The sequence below is a fragment of the Aedes albopictus genome, chromosome 1 (assembly GCF_035046485.1).
Source record: "Aedes albopictus strain Foshan chromosome 1, AalbF5, whole genome shotgun sequence".
In the NCBI taxonomy this organism is placed as follows: Eukaryota; Metazoa; Arthropoda; class Insecta; order Diptera; family Culicidae; genus Aedes; species Aedes albopictus.
Window position 1 is genome coordinate 28,240,380 of NC_085136.1, and position 18,425 is coordinate 28,258,804.

Sequence of the window (18,425 nt, forward strand, 5' to 3'; positions counted from 1 at the left end):
CAGAATCCACCTGGACACCTGGATATTGCTTCAGAATCCACCTGGACTGTGCTTCAGAATCCACCGGGATTCTGCTTCAGAATCCGCCAGGATTCTATTTAAGAACCTACCAGGATTCTACTTCAGAATCCACCTTGGTTCTGCTTTAGAATTCACCGGGATTCTGCTTCAGAAACCACCAGGATTCTGCATCTGAACCATTGTTAGGCATAATCCTAGTGGATTAATTCCATAGAAACAGTTTATATTGAAGGAAAACGTAAAGTATTAGTCAATATTGGTTAACCGGCGAGTTTGCAGGCTGAACTGTCACTGCTTCCATCCTCGTCACTGAGGTTAATAGTAGAGCGCTTTGAGTGAACCAAATATCTATTCCACTTTTTCGTCTTGGGAAAAGGGAATGGAAAGAATTTGACGTTTGGTTCATCCTAGGTGAACCACTTTTCCTGGCCTATGGACTCGTTTGACTTTTGAGCGGTGTAATTTTATCTACAGAGCTGCGGAATATCAGTCCTGTCAGTTGACTACTGATGTTGCACCACAGAGAACAGACGTTTAAGCTCGAACAAAAATACGTCGAAATCGTGTGTAAAGGATCTATAAATGCACCTCAACGCCACCAACGGAGACTGCCCCACATATAAAGTCGATTTGAACCCACGATGGCAGTGTTCATCGTTAAAATACACTAGCCCACAAAACGACACGAGCGCCGAACGGCCAAAACCGGCGAGCACTGGAAACAAAAATGACAACACAACAATGTAAGTGATGGGACGCTAGCGCCACGCAACGGGAGCATAACCACATACTTTGATATGACCGTTACAAAGTTTTACACAAGGCAGAAAGCAAAGATAGACGTCTGTTCTTTGTGATTCAGGTGCTCGTCGAAGTTCTGGTTCCACCTTTCGAGCACCTCACTTTTATCCGCCAGGAGGCCTCCGTTCTTATCCCTGCAGATTTCGGCTTGCGGCACGAAGCCTGGTAGAACTTCCGTATTTCTTGTGAACGGCACAGCAACTCACTCGCACTCCGCTTCTTCCAAGCAGCGCTTTCTCGCCCGGAAGAGACGGGTCTTCTGCTTGCGATTTGTCTGTGTCGCTTCGCATTCTGTCGAGTGCAATGCTGCAGCCTTACCGCTCGTTGTGCGTTCTTCCCCTCCATAACCGCTCTGCACTCCTCGTCGAACCAATCGTTCCGTTCCACGTTTCCGTTACACGTATCCGATAGTGCTCCAGGCTGCGTTGTTGATGGCTGCTTTGACTGTATTCCAGCAGTCCTGCTGAAATACGTACTATACGGTAGCGAATCCTGTTGCTTCAGTCACTCTCTAGAACTAGATCGTACCGAGGCGGCCGTCGGTACCGTACATTATTAATCACGAAGAGTTTTGAGCGCAATTTGACCATCATCAGGTAGTTGTCAGAGTCGATGTTAGCTCCACGATAGGTTCTTAAGTCGATTACGTCGGAGAAGTGCCGTTTGCTGTGATGATCTCCAGGTGTAACGACAAGACAGGCAGTCCTGGAAGAAAGTGCTACGAATGGTCATGTTATTTGAGGCAGCGCAATCAATTAGGCGTAAGCCGCTTTCGTTCTCAGCTGGTGAGCAATTAACTTTCCGTTCGTCGGTCTGAATTCTTCTTTCTGGCCTACCTGGTCGTTTAGGTCTTCTAACGGTCTTGAGCGGTCGTACTTGCGTTCGAGCTGCGCGTAAAATGCGTCCTTTTCATCATCAGAGCTTCCGAAGTGAGGGCTGTGCACGTTTACTATACTGATGATGAAGAATCGGTCCTTGATCCTTAATTTGCACATTCTTTCGTCACTCGGCCACCAATTGATCACGCACTTGTGCATGCCGCCCATTACGATAAAAGCTGTTCCCAGCTCATGTGTGTTGCAGATTGCTCTGATAGATGGTATGATTACGTCTAAACGATCGCACCATAGATTCTGACCAAAACACTTCCTGCAGCACTACGATTCCGAAACCGTGGTACTTCCGTATATCAACGAGTATGCCGGTGACCCCAATGAAGTTGAGAGATCTATACAGTTCCACGTACTGAGCTCCCTTTACGTCACTCACTGTAGTTGCCGCCATTGATATCGGTTCGCATTGTTCTCTTGTTTCCGATGCTTGTCGTTTTACGACTGAATTGCAGGGACACAGGGAACTAAGCTTACCTTCCCGAAAGCTACGGGTTCTGCATTGGCAATTCCTCCACCTACATCAAATGCTAGTCATCGTCGGGGTTGGTGTTTTTTGATGGGCGGCCAGGAGATAATCTTGTACCTGAGCTTCCCACTTCCCCCTCTCATATTACACCTTGTTGTTGATTCGATCAGTCTGGTACGTCCCTTAGCGTGGAAGTTGGTTGCTATTCTCTGCTACATTTACGTAGTTGTTTCCTCCACAATCGTAGTTCCCCATGCTTACGGTCAACGGGCGTTTTAGTTCCTTGTCGAAATGCTGCTTCCACCTTTCAATCACCTTATGGCCGTCCGTCCATATCTCCGTACTAATCAGCTCGTGGCACCAAGCCGTTAAGAGAAGCGTTGAGCTTCAGCAGAGCTTTTGTATTTCTTGAGAACAGCACAGCAGTTCCATAACCTTTCACTTCGCTTCTTCATCTTCTTTGTAGTGTTTATTGTTATTATTATCCATTTAACCTCATTTACAGCTCTTTTTTATCGACTCAAAATTGGCAGCTACATTTAAACTATTGTACAGCGCCTATGCATTCTGTTCTTGTTCTACTGCTTCGCTGCTTTCACTTTCTACCCGGTCATGGTAGAATGATGAGTACGAGGATGTTGATGTGTGGCTGTTGGTTTTTCCTTTTTCCAGCCCGATTGAGGGTCCATTGAGTTTCCGTTCGCTGATGGGGGGGAGGGGGGGAATAAGCAACTGATGAAAGTGCCGGGGCTGGGATCGAACCCATGACCATCTGCTTATAAAGCAAACATGTAACCACTTGCGCCACAAACCCCGGCATTCTTTGTGGTGTTATATCATCTGAAGAAGTGTGTCTACTGCTTCCAATTCTGTTTTTATCTTTCCATACCATACTATGCCTTTTTTGTGGAGTTGACATGTAAGGCCATCAGATCAACCGATGGTTTCACCTTTATAACCTACAATAAACCTGCTAGCCCAAAGAGTAGCAACCAACAACAGTAACGAATTATAGCCTGAGTTTGAAAGCATTCCGTTGTTGTTGTGTCCCTGCCTGCCGGAGTTTTGCTGCGCTTTTGTAACGGAGAATGGGATGCATACACACAACCCACATTCCCGTTTTGTTTGTCATTCCTAACGTCACCGCCGTCCGCCTTCAGAAGACCAGGCCCTACATGCAAAGGAAGCCACTCATCCATCTTGAAAAGCAGCGAACGACCAAGTGCACTGCTCCCAGCCAGAAGGAAGGGATACTTGGCAATCCTTCTTCCCGTCGTCGTGCTTCCCGCGCTCCACATCAATCATCCTCTTCCTCCCCTTTGTGGAATATGTACCGTCGTGCCGTGTGACAATCTGTGGTGACTTCAAATGCACATTCTGCAACGCACGGCGGGAAGGGTCGGTCGATCAGAAAGCCGGACCATCAAAATGAAGCTTGCTGTCCGGAAGTGCTGCCCCTCCCCTCTCCCCCACAATCCCTTATTATAAGCAGCGCGCCATTAATGAAGTGGACCAGCTAAATGCTTTGTGTTTGCACTTCCTCCTGTTCCTGCTCCGCCGCCCGAGTGCATTGCTCCTCCCTCGGTCTTCGGGGTTCAGGTGGCTGGAAGATCGGGGCCGCGGGACGAGGGGATAATGATGGCACTCTCCCTCGCAAAATCTCGGGCATTTCCGTGTCATGCTCAAAGAAAGTGGAAAGGATGCCAAGTTCATTTCGCTGCCGCCTCACGGCCACACCCTCCAACACCGGTTCATAGTTTGAAATTTTTCATTTGACCCTCTCCCCCTCTCCACCCATCCTTCGCCACGAACGGGCGCTCGTTGTGCAGTTTCGTATTTCGGGGCGCGCGCGATGGACGTCGTCTTCTTAGGTCTTAGCATATTTGTAAGACGATGATGCGATGGATTGTGACAGGATGGGGGTCGGAAGAGACTCCACTGGGCAACCGGCGCGCCGGGTGCTGGCGGGGAAAGCTTTATTGTGGTCTGTTCATCGCATACCGATGAATCTAGTAAAGTCGCGGCCAAACACAGTACGATTAACATTGGGCGGTTGCGTTTTAATGACGTTGTTTTAAACGCAACTCGTTCCAAGTGTTACGTCTGTTTCGCTGTGTGTAAACAAAGTTACCACATAAAATGATACTTGTATGTGATTATTGATTATATTGAAAACTTCCGTAGGTCGGATAATTAAATAAGAGCAACTATAGACTACTGCATGAAATTCTCTCCTTCTCTTTCACTCATACAGATATTTTGTAAACAACAAGCCACGAAATGTCAAATTCCCATACAAAATCGAAACTATTCAGTGTCCTATTCTGTTCGAGGGGCTGCAAAACGGTGAGTCAATAAGGAGAGCGTCCAACATAGCTCTGGTCCTCACAAGTTCCTAGCTCGAAAATGGCTCTTCCAGTCTTGACAAAAATCAAATACAGCTATTTAATCTTGTCCGACGTTTCGGTCTCATTTAGGACCTTCCTCAGGGACTCAATTATTGCCGATTTTTCGTCCAGTGTTGTTTAATCGAACAATGATTGTCGGACGGATGACAAAGACCGCCAGCTAAGAGTTGTGTGCTTAGCTGGTAGTGCAGCCTGGGCACTGTTGTCCTTCTGACTTCAGCTAGGTTGAGGAGGTACGCCCCGAGCGTCTGTTCACCAAAGAGGTGCGGCTCAAACAGCGTCTGTTCTGGCATCCAGCGGCTGAATATGAAACGCTGTATCGCGTCAGCTATACCTAAGGTGGCAGCCCCACCAACGCGATGTAGGCAGCGCGACCCCGGTAAGGTAGCCTGTCGAAGCCTTTCAACACTACGAAAAATGAAGCAAGAAATAGAATATGCGAACGATACTCTCGGAAACCGACCCGGCAACGAAATAAGGACTATGATTGGAAACTCGGTACCTGGAACGTCAGGACCTTAAAGGTTCAAGGACGAGTGAGCCTTTTGGCTCGTGAATTGCAGAAAGTTGGTGTGTGCGTGGCTGCTATACAGGAAGTGCGGTGGCCCAAAACTGGTGAACGTGAATTCAGGGCGGTGGATCCCGTCGCCAACACATCGTTCAAATATAACATCTACCACAGCGGCAGCGATAAAGCAGAACATGGGGTCGGATTCATAGTGATCGGAAAACAGATGAAGCGAGCTATGAGGTGGAAGCCGATCAACGAGCGAATCTGCGTATTGAGGATCCAGGGCAAATTCTTTAACCACAGCCTGATCAATGTCTATGCGCAGACAAACGAGAAACCGATGATGTGAAGGATGCGTTTTATGAATGTATTGACTCTTGACAAGACCTATGGAGAATGCCCAAAACACGACGTTAAGATTGTCATCGGTGACGTCAATGCACAGGTCGGAAGAGAAGACTTTTTCCGTTCAATCATCGGTACGGAGAGCTTTCACTCCGTCACTGATGACAACGGCCAGAAATTAGTCAACTTTGCTGCCGCCAGGGGGATGGCCATTAGGAGCACCTACTTTGCACGCAAGGATATCCGCAATAGACTGGCCCAAATACAAAAATGTCGAAAATTTGCACAGGGCACCCTCTAGAATCGTGCCTTTGGATGAGAAGAACAATCTGTGAAAGATTCAGCTCAATCGGTTGAAAACTGAGCTGGCGCAAATGAGTTGAAGATTTGTATGGGATGTTCAGTCCAAATATATGGAAAATTGGATCACCTCCAGTCTCTCATACAGCTCGCCGGTTTGGTGAGTTCGAGTTGGCTCAGAATAGACCATTCCCGTCAAAACTTTTTATGTGCTCTACGGCTTTCCGACAATTTATTGAGCAAACTTTCCCAAGGAACCCATATGTTTTGAAGGCTCTAACTATTGAAAAACAATGAAAAAGCTGCGAAGTAGCACTTTAGCCCTACCGTCTCCTATATTTTATTTCACCCCAAATCCCGTTAAACCCCTTTCTCCTCTATGGCTCGACCGCAGCGATGTGGTGAGTTTCTGATGCGAACTGTCAGAGGTTTGTTATTGTTATTTTTTTGCTTTCTAACCAAAAAATCCGCGTAAACAATATCTACGGTACGATTTTGTTCGTTTCATTTCGGGATCTGGCCTTTTCCGGTGCTCCATTCCGTAGTACAGTATTTTTGCAGACCTGATCCGGCTCGTTGGTGATTGCCATTTGTCATTCCGCAGGAGGACGTCGAATTGGTGCACATTAAGTGTGCCCAAGTCCATATACGGAACTTCGTTATGATGTTCGTGTTCACTTTTGAGAAATTGGGTAAGTTTACGTTCTATAGTTACCTTTTTTCTGAAGGTCCTATGACATCCGGTACTCCGAAGGTGTCCAATCACTGAACTGGGCCAACATTATGAAAATCATGACGAAAGGCCCGGATGGCTTCTTCGACAACGGTGGCTGGACGTTCTTGGATCCGGAATCGGACGGCAAAGGCAAACCCAACGACGATACCGAGGACAAAGAGGATGACGCTTACGAACCGACCAAAATTGAAGATGAATTTTATTCGGTGGAGTTCTCGGAAGCGTCCGACAGGGACGGTAGTGGCAGTGATGGTACGATGGTTGCTTTGTTGGCGTGAGAAAACAATAGGTTTTTCAAACTGCCGTTGTTATTTGTAGATTTGAAGATGGGCAAGGATTGGTCAGTAGAATAACTAGCCACAGAAGTTCAATGTCGGGACTGTTCGTGTGACTAACATCTAGTTTGCCACGCCCTTACAGCGTCAGCAGCGGTACTATAAGTGTCAAGTTAATTTTGTTTACCAAAACAAAAGATCCTCTACAAGAAGGACACTTGAAAATAGTGAATTATTGTAATTAAAGTTATTGAAATAATTAATTGAGAAAAGTGACTACAACGCCATTAGAGTTCTAGTGTATTTCTATTGATTGGTCCGATCTAGAACGAGAGGCTGCCGAGGAGGATCGCACCAATAGAAATACACTAGAACTCCAATGGCGCTGTAGTCACTTTTCTCATTTAATTATTTTAATAACTTTAATTGCAATAATTTACTATTTTTAAGTGTCTTCTTGTAGAGGACCTTTTGTTTTGGTAAACAAAATTAACTTGACACTTCTAGTACCGCTGCTGGCGCTGTAAGGGCGTAGCAAACTAGATGTTAGTCACACGAACAGTCACGACAATGAACTTCTGTGGCTATTTATTCTACTATCGCACCGCACAACAAGGATCATTACGTGGACGGCCGGAAATCGTCAAAGAAGCGGATCCATCATAGGTGAGTAATATATGATGTCAATTGAACTATATGCTGGGTTCTTTTCGCTTGTTAGTTTATTTATTTATTGAAGTTATTGAATGCATGCCGTCTTCAGATGCCCCATTTGCCATTTAGGTAGGTAACAGACGATTTTTTTTTCCGAAATAACCGACAAATCGGTTGCACTGACGCTTATAAGAGCTTAACTGCCGTGAATCGCATATGTGTCCCATTCAAGGGGGAGGTCACATCAGTAATATTGGGATTAATACGGGTTGATATGAATGATAAAATATTAATTTGTTAATATTAGTTGTAGTCATCAAGCAAGCCGTGGCTTTTGATATACGAACAAATTTGAAGTTTCATGGTAAACAACGGCCATGGAATCAGATAAAGTAAGTCTTCTTTTCTTTTTATTTTCAAGTAGCACGTAACATTGTCATTTTTTTTTTCTTTATTTTAGGATATCCATTCTTACTTTTGGGAGCGAATGCAAGAGGCAGTCGGCGTATTACCAAAACATCTGATGCGCATCCTGAATCTGCAAGGATACTCGTCATGCGATGCTTTGGCAGAAGTGAAGGATTCCGACGTTACCCAAATCCAAAGCGATATGAGGCTGCTTGCTCCGGTAAAAAAAGCGTGTCTTGGGACGGACGAAATGCGAAATCTGTACGGACAATTTGCGACGTCTCCAGAATCGTTTATTTTTTTAAATGGCGAAAGGAAAGCAATTTTAAAAATTGCAGAAGTTGTGCGGAAGTATGGCATTCATCACTTCCTACCTGGAACCAGTGGTAAGGCATGCACAGATTTTAGACCATCAGCAAAAAGCAGTGACCTGGCCGATGTATTGCTCCGAAAAATAAAAACATATTATGAATCCAGGTGAGTCCTATTAAGCATATGTAACTTTGAATGCTGAATCTATCTCATTTGTTCTCAGACGTGTGGACACCATCGACTTCGCATGCTTTTTTGCAAAGCTGGACGGCTTGACAGCTACCGTGAGCATACAAGAAGATGGATCGGCGATCGGCATGGTCACTTGCAAAATGTGTAAACCAGAGAAAACCGTCAAGCTGAAGAAAACCCCAATGGGAACATGGTTGCTTGGAAATTTTGTAAAACATAGTTCCCAATACCACTACTGCGTTCGAAATTCGAAACCGAACATGAAAAGAAATTCAGCAGAGATCGTGACCTCTACTCCAAAGAAAAAAAATAAGGAACCGAGTTTGATGGAAACTGATGCGTCGACAATATCAGAGAGCAACACTACTAATATGAGCGAATCACATCTTTTCTTGGATTCGGCTGAAGCCAGAGATGAAACAGATGCAGAATGCAATGAAATCTGCAATAGCTGTTGGGAAGGTGATAATATTTGATTTAATTTGCCATTTATTTGTTCTATTATATAATAAACGTCTCCATTACCATTGCTGTTATAAAATTGCATTTAATGTTAATATCTACATTAAACGTGAAATATTTTCCAGATTACTCAAGCCAAGAAAGAACATTGTCTACAAACCGTATATCAATTCATCTCAATCTTTCCATGGATGGGCCGTGCCTTGAAAATTCTGAATTGAGTGGCTTTTGTGAAGGTGATTATGTTCGAATTACTGTGCTGTTTATCTATATCTTGGATGTTCCTTAATGAAAATAATACTTGAAGGCAAACTTACAAATTTTTATCAGATTTTTCTTCGACTTTTAAGTGTTACTTTATTGTGGCACATTTTGAGAGCAGTTTGGACGACTGATTGTGTAAATTCAAACTTTAACTTCAGATCACTCAAGCGAAGAAAGAACATCAACGAAAAACCGTTCCTCAGATGATCTTGGCCTTGCTCCAGGTGCTCCAGGTCTTGGTGGTTCAATTCGACCTAGTTCCTCCGAAGGTGATAACATAATTTTATAAATTTAAATTAATTTTCTTAGAATAGTTTTCTATTTATTTGTTTTAGAGATCTATACTCGAGATTAGAGAACAGTTTTTTTTAATGTTAATTAAAATGATATATTATTTCATTAAACTTCAGATAACTCAAGCCAAGAAAAAACATCACAAGTAAATCGCCTTGTAAATCGCTCACCAAACACTCTCGGTATTGCTCAAAGAGGTCAGGCGCTTGTTTATTTATCTAAGTACGTGTTTTATAAGAATACATTTAACTTCAGATCATTCAAGCCCTCGCCTAAGCCAAGGAAGACCATCGCCTGCAAATCTTGTGTCAAATGCTCTGGGAGGCTCAGTCGTTGATAGTTTGGCATGCAATCATATTTGTGAAGGTGATAATATTATTTGTTGAATGTTTTACAACATATTTTAATTATTGTATGAAACGTTGAATACAATTTTTAGGTTGTTCAAGACAATCATTGGCAAATTGCTCAACCAGTACTCAGAACGCCCCCGTTCTTGAATCACTGATCAATATTCATAATAAATCGAAGGATATCAAGCCTCAGGCACGTAGATTCACAAATTCAGACAAGGATATTGGTACTTACGAATTTCTAGCGGCAGGCAAAAGTCATTTCACTTATCATGGTAGAAATTCAACAATAATGAGTGTAAAAACAATCCAGCGACATTTGAAGCAGAATACTAAAAACGTAGTGGAAGGATCTGTAGATGTGTTCGGTTTGAAAAAGTATTTGATCGACAATGAGTTTCCACTTGCGGTTTGCCTGTGTGAAGATGGAACAAGAATCACTGCCGGAGTTCAATACGATTACACCACTGATTCATTGCGAGGGCTGGTAGCTCCGCTGAATGAAAATGGTTTACCACAAACGGGTTTATTCACGGCCTCTAGTCCTTACAAGATTGCACAAATGATCAAAGATTACCCTACCGGAAACCATGTGTATGTTCAAATGGCTCTACCATTAGCAGCCGGTGCAGCTCCTTTCGTTCTATATCATGCCTGTTCGGATAACAAGTTCGATGCCACGGATGTCCTAAACCGATGGAGATACACCGAAATGGTTTTGAGGGAGCAGGGAATAAACGTGGTTGCAAATGCTTCAGATGGCGATCCTAGACTGATGAAGGCAATGAAGGAACGTTCTTGCCTGAGAAACAATTACAGTAAATCTACTTGGGGCTGGTGGTACTCGATTGAAGATGAAAACAATTCTGTATTGAACGTACAAGATATGATTCACGGCATCAATAAGATCCGAAACCGCTTAATGCGTGGTGATCTTAAAATAGGTATATGAGTTTAGTCAACGTTTAATTTTTGGTCAACATTATTATTTTTATATTCTAGGAAAGTTCAAAGTATCGACATCCCACCTCAAAGAACTAATTCAAAACCATAGTAAAGACAAGCATCGTCTCTCAATGAGCGACATTGATTTGAAAGACAAAATGAAGTTCGGACCAAGTCTGAAAATGATTGACAAAGACATGATAAATTATTTAAAACAACACGTACGACAAAGCAGTGGCACGGTATTACTGTTAAATGTGATGCGGCTAATGCACAACTCTTTTGTTGATGAGAATTTTGTTCCGCTCGATCGCGTTCATGATGTATGGTAGGTAGAAATGTTGTTCATGTTAGCAATATACACGTATCTGTATAAAAGTTAAAAACTGTTATTCAGTTACATATGTTATTAGCAATATTACGTCGAATTTTTTGTCGACAAAGTTTTGTATTATCCACAGTATATATTTTCTAACAGGACTGCAAATTTCATAATTCGAGCGTGGAGGAACTGGTGCAAACGTCGGCACGGAAACCTGAAAAGCTGCATAACGACAAACGCGTATATGTCATTAGAATTAAATGCTCATGCTCTGTTGGCATTCATGAAATATTGTATTGACAATAACACTCCTGAACAATTTCTGATATCTTGTCTATCCAGCCAACCATGCGAAGACCTCTTTAGACAACTAAGGTCAATGGCGCCGGTTGAACAGACTATTGTGAACTTTAACATAAAGGAACTCTCGGAGAAACTGAAACGACTGCAAATGAAAACGAATATTATGTACAGGCACAGTAACTCGATAAATTTTCCAGCAATGGCTCGTCATCATGGCCCGCGAGTACCGGTAGTCTCTTTGCCAACTATCGAAGAAATCAAGAACACAGTTAAAAAGGCGATGGATTCTGCTCGATCAGAGTTGTTATCGGTTGGCATTGAAGGTGACGAAGTCAATTTTCAACCGTCGATAAATGTTCAATCTGGTAAAGGATACTATGAATTCGAATGCAATGAGGATTCGGATAGTGATGAAGAAACTGGCGGTAACGTGGACGTGGAATTTGTCACAATTGATGAGATGGAAAGTGATGATGGAGACGAAGCATTTATAAACGAAGTCAACGAAATCGACGTACGGAATGAGATGGAGGAGGTACTGGAAACTGTCACAAACCGTACAGAAATCAATGAAGAAGTTTTTGATGCTGATACTATTTTCCCCAATTTTGAAGGAAAATTGAACCTTAAAAGCACCACAGTTGGGAACAAACATACCTTCAAAATAGCTGATTCATCTGGAGCAATCAAAAACATCAAAAAGTCAACACTTATTTGGATGATGACGGAAGGGCAATATCGTTTATCTTCCGATAGAATTAGAAGATTTGCTCAGCGAGAACGGAGCCATTGAATTTTAATAAAAATCATTGATTTGTTTAATTAAAAACATGTGTCTTATTCGAAATAATCGTTTGGCTTAAGATTGATTTACTTCGGAACCGAGCGAGTAAACTAAAGGATTACTATTCTAATTATCACCAGTTAAATGCAACTCGAGGCTGGCTTGTATTTGTAGAAGAAACTAGGAATGCCACTTCCAGCAATACATAGTTATCTGGTGCTGTTTTTTTCACTGAAGTCCTGTTTCAGTGGTGGTCATTCACTTCACTTTATTGAAAAGGCCAGAGTTGAGTTCTTCTTGTGCACATGGCGTAGCTCTGATTGAAAATAGGAATATACCTTGCTTACAACGTGATAGTTAAGACTAAGCCCTAGTCGCGCATTGGAGTAATTATGACCCCTAAACGTACACTAGGTCAGCGAGGTGCGCGCAAGCTAATGACCGAAGAACGGTAAATTCGTACATGTGGTCAAGATAATTAGCTCCATATGTTTAGTATTCCGAGGGGGATCATATCATATCTCATTAGGTAGTTCGAACAATATAGTAAACAATATAGGTACAGATAACACATCGAGCGCAATAATCGATATGCCTCTTGATATGCCTCCATTAATTTTCATAAAATAGATAATATTCTCATTAAAATGGATTATAAATTTACTATTAGCATGTCCCTTCCAAAATTATAGAAATCGTATGCCATTGTACCGATCTACAGCTACCCAATATTTAAACGAATTACAATTCGAAACAATGTAATAATAATTATCCCCAAATTTTTTAAGTTTCCAAAACACTGAATTCCTAATCTAGCTAACGTGAAAGTGTCAACTACAAAGGATGCGAAAAATCAATGCCCACCTGATGATATTTTTGATAAAAGGTTTAATATTTTTGATATTTATCATTAGTTTGATACCAGATCGGGCTGTCCTCCCCCTTGGTCCCATTTGCCTCCACTTTATCATCTTATGCAACATCTTATACGATCACTGGTTGACTGGGAATCCAGCAAACATGGGACTAATATGCGATTCACGCCAGTTAACACAGGCATCAACCGGTCGGTGCAACAATCAACCGATTAACCAGCAACGGAATCGGCTTATCCTTAATCGAGGGAAATGTAGGAGGGATGTTTAATGGGTTGAGATCAAAAATATCCTCGATCAAGAAGAAGCGACCGGATAGACACAGGTGAATTGCTTTGCTTCTACCACATTAATTTATGTGTTGTTTTCTCACCCCAGTCGGTCTAGGTTCAATCCTAGTCAACGCCGTCGGTATTTCGGTCGGTCTCGCCTCCCCTCGGATGGGAAGTAAAGTCGTAGGTCCCAAGTGCTGATGGGTTTGATATGTAGGGTCCCAGGTGTGGTGGCTGTCTCCCTGGGCGTTGGAATTTAAGGCTTAGCTCCTTGACCCAGCCGACATAAAAACACAACTGGCGTCGAACGGTGCTAATTAGTCAGAAAAAAAGAAGAAGATAGTTTTGTTTTCGCCTCTAATTTGGCAACCTCTGAATTGATTTTTCTTATCCAACGTTTCTCGGTCATTGTGACATTGTCAACTTCTTCAGGAACTCATTTACTGTTGCACCTAAATGTCCAAATCAACGATCCGAAATCGAACCTTCTATCTCTCTAATCAAGTTCGTCCAAAATCCTTTAAATTATTTATAACTAGCTGTCGAGGCAAACGTCGTACTGCCTACCTACCAGTATACCAGTATCCACTGTAACTCGGTCAATTTTGAACCGATTGACTTGAAATTTTGTACACGGGTAGATACTATACCTATCTCACCGCATTCCAAGAATTGTGTCAATTGGTTCAAGATTGACTGAGTTATAGTGGAAAACAGACGAATATAGAAGCCACCGCCCAAGTAGCGCGATTCCTACTGCGTTTTTTTGACATGCTGCAGTTCTGAAGAGAAATGGCCCGCAAAGCGGAATTTCAAATTCTCTGTTTTCGTTACTTTCACGGTCGAGTTTCACAATTATTTCTTCGTACGAACACGTTGGAGCCCTGCACGAATGCAACGATGAAAGAATGTTGTAAATCTGATGATCCGTTTTTCCGGTAAATCGTGACATACAAACACCATTCCATTTTTCTTTATATTGATAGATAGATAAAATTTTGATCAATATTCCAGCAAACACAAGCATGAACAAATTTCTAGACTAACATTTGAAAAAGGTGTAACAACTATTGAGAATTTCTGCTTCTTCTGTTCCTCCTAGTCTCGATTTTTAATTCTATGAGTGATAACGTAAACGTGGTAGTTACAGAACTATTTTTCTAGTCAAGGAATAAACCGTTTTTAAATTTATTTCAGCTGTTCCTGCCAACCATCACAGTTAGCACCGGGGACTAAACCAGCTGGTAAACAACCGTCATACCATGAAATCGTTACATGTATTGCTAATTTAGAGAAAAATTTCCGTTTTACGGAAGATTGAGAAAGCTACCGCAGCTGTCAGACTACTGATTTTCACCAAGTTATCATCAATCGGGTCAAAGATACCTTGGATACGACGCCTATGATCATTGTTTGTTGTTGCTTCCCAGAGCAATTCACATTGCAAGCACACTTTGATTAAACCATCTGTTTCAATGATATGATGATTTTCAGGGCTGCGGTAGGACTTTGACAGCTGCGGTAGAACTCGGCGGCTACCGCAGAGTGGAAATTTTTCAAAAAATCCGCAATATGTCAATTATGTTTGAGTATTCAATAAATAAAAAGTTTGGGGAGGGGGACGATAATGTCGTCAGCGGGCAGTTTCGCCGGAAACTGCAAAACATCCGAATTAACCCAAGTGAATAACGTATCGTTAGGGACGGCAACTTCCATAGCGCTTTGGAAAGAAAAACATCTCATGAGCTCTCTGTTCCTAGATATTTGAGCATTCAGCAAAAACTGCAGCAAACACATGACGCTTAAAGCAACAGGAGAAAAAGTAATCACCATGTCCTCTTAATTTACGAGGTGATGCAAGAAATCTTCGTTTGAAACTGGTAGCTTTTACCTAAACTTCACCAAGTCCTCTAAAGTTGATTGGTTACACACAATACGTCTGCTTTAAAATTGGATCAATTTGCTTTGTAGTCATTCGCCCTAGTCATCAGAACATAGAGAAAAAGGTTCACCAAGTCCTCCGAAGTTGTTTGGTGACACACAATACGTCTGCTTTAAAATTAGATCTATTTGCTTTGTACATTCCTCCTCTTCTTGGCGTAACGTCCTCACTGGGACAAAGCCTGCTTCTCAGCTTAGTGTTCTATGAGCACTTCCACAGTTATTAACTGAGAGCTTCCTCTGCCAATGACCATTTTGCATGTGTATATCGTGTGGCAGGCACGAAGATACTCTATGCCCAAGGAAGTCAAGGAAATTTCCTTAACGAAAAGATCCTGGACCGACCGGGAATCGAACCCGTCACCCTCAGCATGGTCATGCTGAATACCCGTGCGTTTACCGCCTCGGCTATATGGGCCCTTTGTACATTATTTCCTGTAAATATTAGCAATTGTCTTCGAAAAATGTTGTGAAATAGGTATTCTGAAATGATTTAAATCAATCGACCGACCGGATTTAAAAGTATCCGCCTATAATTAAGTCAGTAATCGATAAAGTAAGATACTGATGATCATTCAAACTAACCTCCAGGATTAAAAGGAAAAAAAAAGTTGATAAAATTCATATTTTTATTCAATATACAACATGAATATTGTCATAGAATGCAACAATTTGGTAAGGATCTGAAAATTAAATAATTACCATCGACCACCACCGCCGTCGACCAAAGGCACTTTTTCTCGGCCTTCTCGCTCCTTAGCCGCGAACCGGTCAGCCATCTGGCGAATTTCGTCCGGCACTTCCTGCTCGGCTTCCTCCAAAATTTTTATCAGGTCCGAAGCCACCGCCCAGTCGCTTCGCGTGAAGAAGCTCTGGAAAACTACACTTCCGTCGGCGCGACTTGTCTGGTTCAATCGGTGCACGTACTCTTTAATATACCACGGGAAATGTGATCGATGTCCCTCGTGAGATCACATCCGTCGCGAAAAGGACCCACACATCGCCGGATTTGATGTTCTCCAGGGTCTGTTCACAGTCAGCCTGTTCCCGATCGCCGTGTAAGCTAGTACAATTTATGCCGCACAGAACAAGTTCACTAGACAGATCATCGGCCCTCGTCTTCCGGCCGCAAAAGATGATGATTTTGTCCTTGGGCTCTATGTTGATCACGAAGTTCATCACCCGCATATATTTATTCTGTGACGGTGTGCGTTGTGGGCAGATCCAGCGTTCCGACGTACACCAGGACCGGATTGTTCATGTAGCTTTGGACCAACCAGTGGCCACGTCGCACTCGCCATGATAGTCTGCCAATCGGGCCGGATGTCCAGCAGGAGTTTTCGAATTTGCGGCTCGAAGCCCATATCCAGCATATGATCCACCTCGTCCAATATCCAAATAGGTAATGATGATGATAATATCGATGACGTTGACCGCCATCACCGTACAGATAAAATTGCATTGATGTCCCCAATGGTACTTGAATACATCCTCGATTTGCAGGGCCAGTTTAAGAATTGGTGGCATCACTAGAACGTTCGGTTCGCCCCGGACTTCGCGGAACCGTTTGGGCCTCGATGTGAATAAACGCAGGCAATAGGAAAGCCAACGTTCTCCGGCTTCCAGTTTGACGAATTCCGATCAGATCTTCGCCCTTGAGTAGCGCCGGCCAAGCCTTGGCCTGAAACGGGGAAGGTCTTGCGGAGCCTTGCTTCTCGATTTCCTCCATTCACGTAAAGCCTGCTCGAAAGTCTGCCCTGGGTTTGGAATCTCTGCCGTCGGTTTGTCCGCATCCTCGAAGTATTCGATCCACTACGATTGTTATCCGCGGCTCGGAACTCACTTGAGTAGTTTGACATTTCTGAATGTAAACATAAGAAGGGGTCCCAGACGTTGCTCATTTTTTGAGGTGAAAAAAAAAGATCACCATTTCAGAGTTGCCAAAAACAGCTAAAAATTACTTCGCATGGTAATTTTTATTTCAAAATGTGGTGAATTTCCCCGTTTTTAAAAATTTGTATGAAAATCAGGAGTGCATATAAAAAAAATCTGAAAACGGTAATGGTCATTAAAAACACGTATCTTTCGAAGAAAAATATAAAAAAGGGGGGCTACCCGGATAAAAAGTTACCATTTATTACATGGTAAATATTATTAACTTATGTCTGGTTTTATTGTTCACAATAAAACACATAGTAGATATATTGTTACTTTTTACAATAGAAATCAAGCCCATATAATTCATACAATAAGTGAACATTAGCTTTATTAGTGACTAATTGATTCGATTGTTTTTCAATAGTTCTATAATATTTTAAAGTTACTATCAGTAAAAATTAATTTAAGTTGTTTTTATATAGTTACAAAAGTGCCTGCAAAGTTCTCATGGACTTTTTATGAAAAAAGAGTTTATTTCTCAATTACATTTAAAAACAATCCGTAACAAATAAATAACAATAAATATTATTGTTGCTTGGATCATGTTTGTATAATCAAATAGAAAATCACTTGACATATTTTTTTATAGTTTTCGTTTTAAATTTGAGTACAGTAGATGTTTCGGTTATCGAATGTTGTTCGCTAAAACTTCAACGACTAACAGACGTCAAGCCGTGTTGGCAGAGGAAGCTCTCAATGAATAACTGAGGAAGTACTTATAGAAAACTAGCTGAAAAGCAGGTTTTAGCCTAGTGAGGACGTTACGACAAGAAAAAGATGAACAATGATTTTTATAATGTTTTCCAATAAATTAAAGGAATCTAGTAAATAGTAAACTACCATTGATAACAATACAAATACAAATTGTTTAATGGGGTCAATTGTACCGATGTTAAAATAAACATGCAATAATATTTGTTGTTATGTAAACAGATTTCGTCTTTTAAAAACAAAGAATTCATATTTCTCGGTATCATTTTTCTTCAGCATTTACAGATACTAATGGCCACATGAATTGTGAACGATTTATGGTATGGATCATACGACCTGAGGTCTGACTTGTGATATTTGGCAGTTATTTGAAAAGATTGATGATAGATCTTATCAACAGCCGCCAAGCAACACATACCAGACAGACATCAGAGTGTTTGACTATTATCGTGAAATGTGCATATCATTCTGGCGGCCGTTAGTGCTCGTAAATGCTGGATATAAATGTTAGCGGGAAATATAAATTCTATGGATTTTCAAAAGCGAAAACTGCTTACAAATAACAACAAATATTATTGTATTTTTATTGTAACAACGATTCATTTGACGCCATTCAATTAATTGTATTTGTATTGTAAG

At 41.9% G+C, this 18,425-nt stretch overlaps 2 protein-coding genes and 1 pseudogene across 2 annotated transcripts; 2 read left to right on the plus strand and 1 right to left on the minus strand.

Moving 5' to 3' along the window:
• Window positions 1-5,930: 5,930 nt before the first annotated feature.
• Window positions 5,931-6,834, plus strand: LOC134288189 (FACT complex subunit spt16-like). The gene is made up of 3 exons (XM_062852193.1): window positions 5,931-6,437; window positions 6,500-6,733; window positions 6,800-6,834. The coding sequence occupies exons 1-3, from the start codon at window positions 6,407-6,409 to the stop codon at window positions 6,832-6,834; spliced, it is 300 nt and encodes a 99-aa protein (XP_062708177.1). The 5' UTR covers window positions 5,931-6,406.
• Window positions 6,835-9,172: 2,338 nt separating this feature from the next.
• Window positions 9,173-12,994, plus strand: LOC134291845 (uncharacterized). The gene is made up of 3 exons (XM_062860180.1): window positions 9,173-9,708; window positions 9,782-10,639; window positions 10,698-12,994. The coding sequence occupies exons 2-3, from the start codon at window positions 9,988-9,990 to the stop codon at window positions 10,970-10,972; spliced, it is 927 nt and encodes a 308-aa protein (XP_062716164.1). The 5' UTR covers window positions 9,173-9,708; window positions 9,782-9,987; the 3' UTR covers window positions 10,973-12,994.
• Window positions 12,995-15,562: 2,568 nt separating this feature from the next.
• On the minus strand, window positions 15,563-17,038 carry LOC134288192 (probable ATP-dependent RNA helicase DDX43; annotated as a pseudogene).
• Between the last annotated feature and the right edge of the window lie 1,387 nt (window positions 17,039-18,425).

Coding starts and splice junctions, on each gene's coding strand:
- LOC134288189 (XM_062852193.1), top strand. CDS start 6,407: ATGATGTTCGTGTTCACTTTTGAGAAATTGG. Junction 6,438..6,499: donor GTTCACTTTTGAGAAATTGG/GTAAGTTTACGT, acceptor GGTACTCCGAAG/GTGTCCAATCACTGAACTGG. Junction 6,734..6,799: donor GGACGGTAGTGGCAGTGATG/GTACGATGGTTG, acceptor TGTTATTTGTAG/ATTTGAAGATGGGCAAGGAT.
- LOC134291845 (XM_062860180.1), top strand. CDS start 9,988: ATGAGTGTAAAAACAATCCAGCGACATTTGAAGCAGAATACTAAAAAC. Junction 10,640..10,697: donor GCGTGGTGATCTTAAAATAG/GTATATGAGTTT, acceptor TTTATATTCTAG/GAAAGTTCAAAGTATCGACA.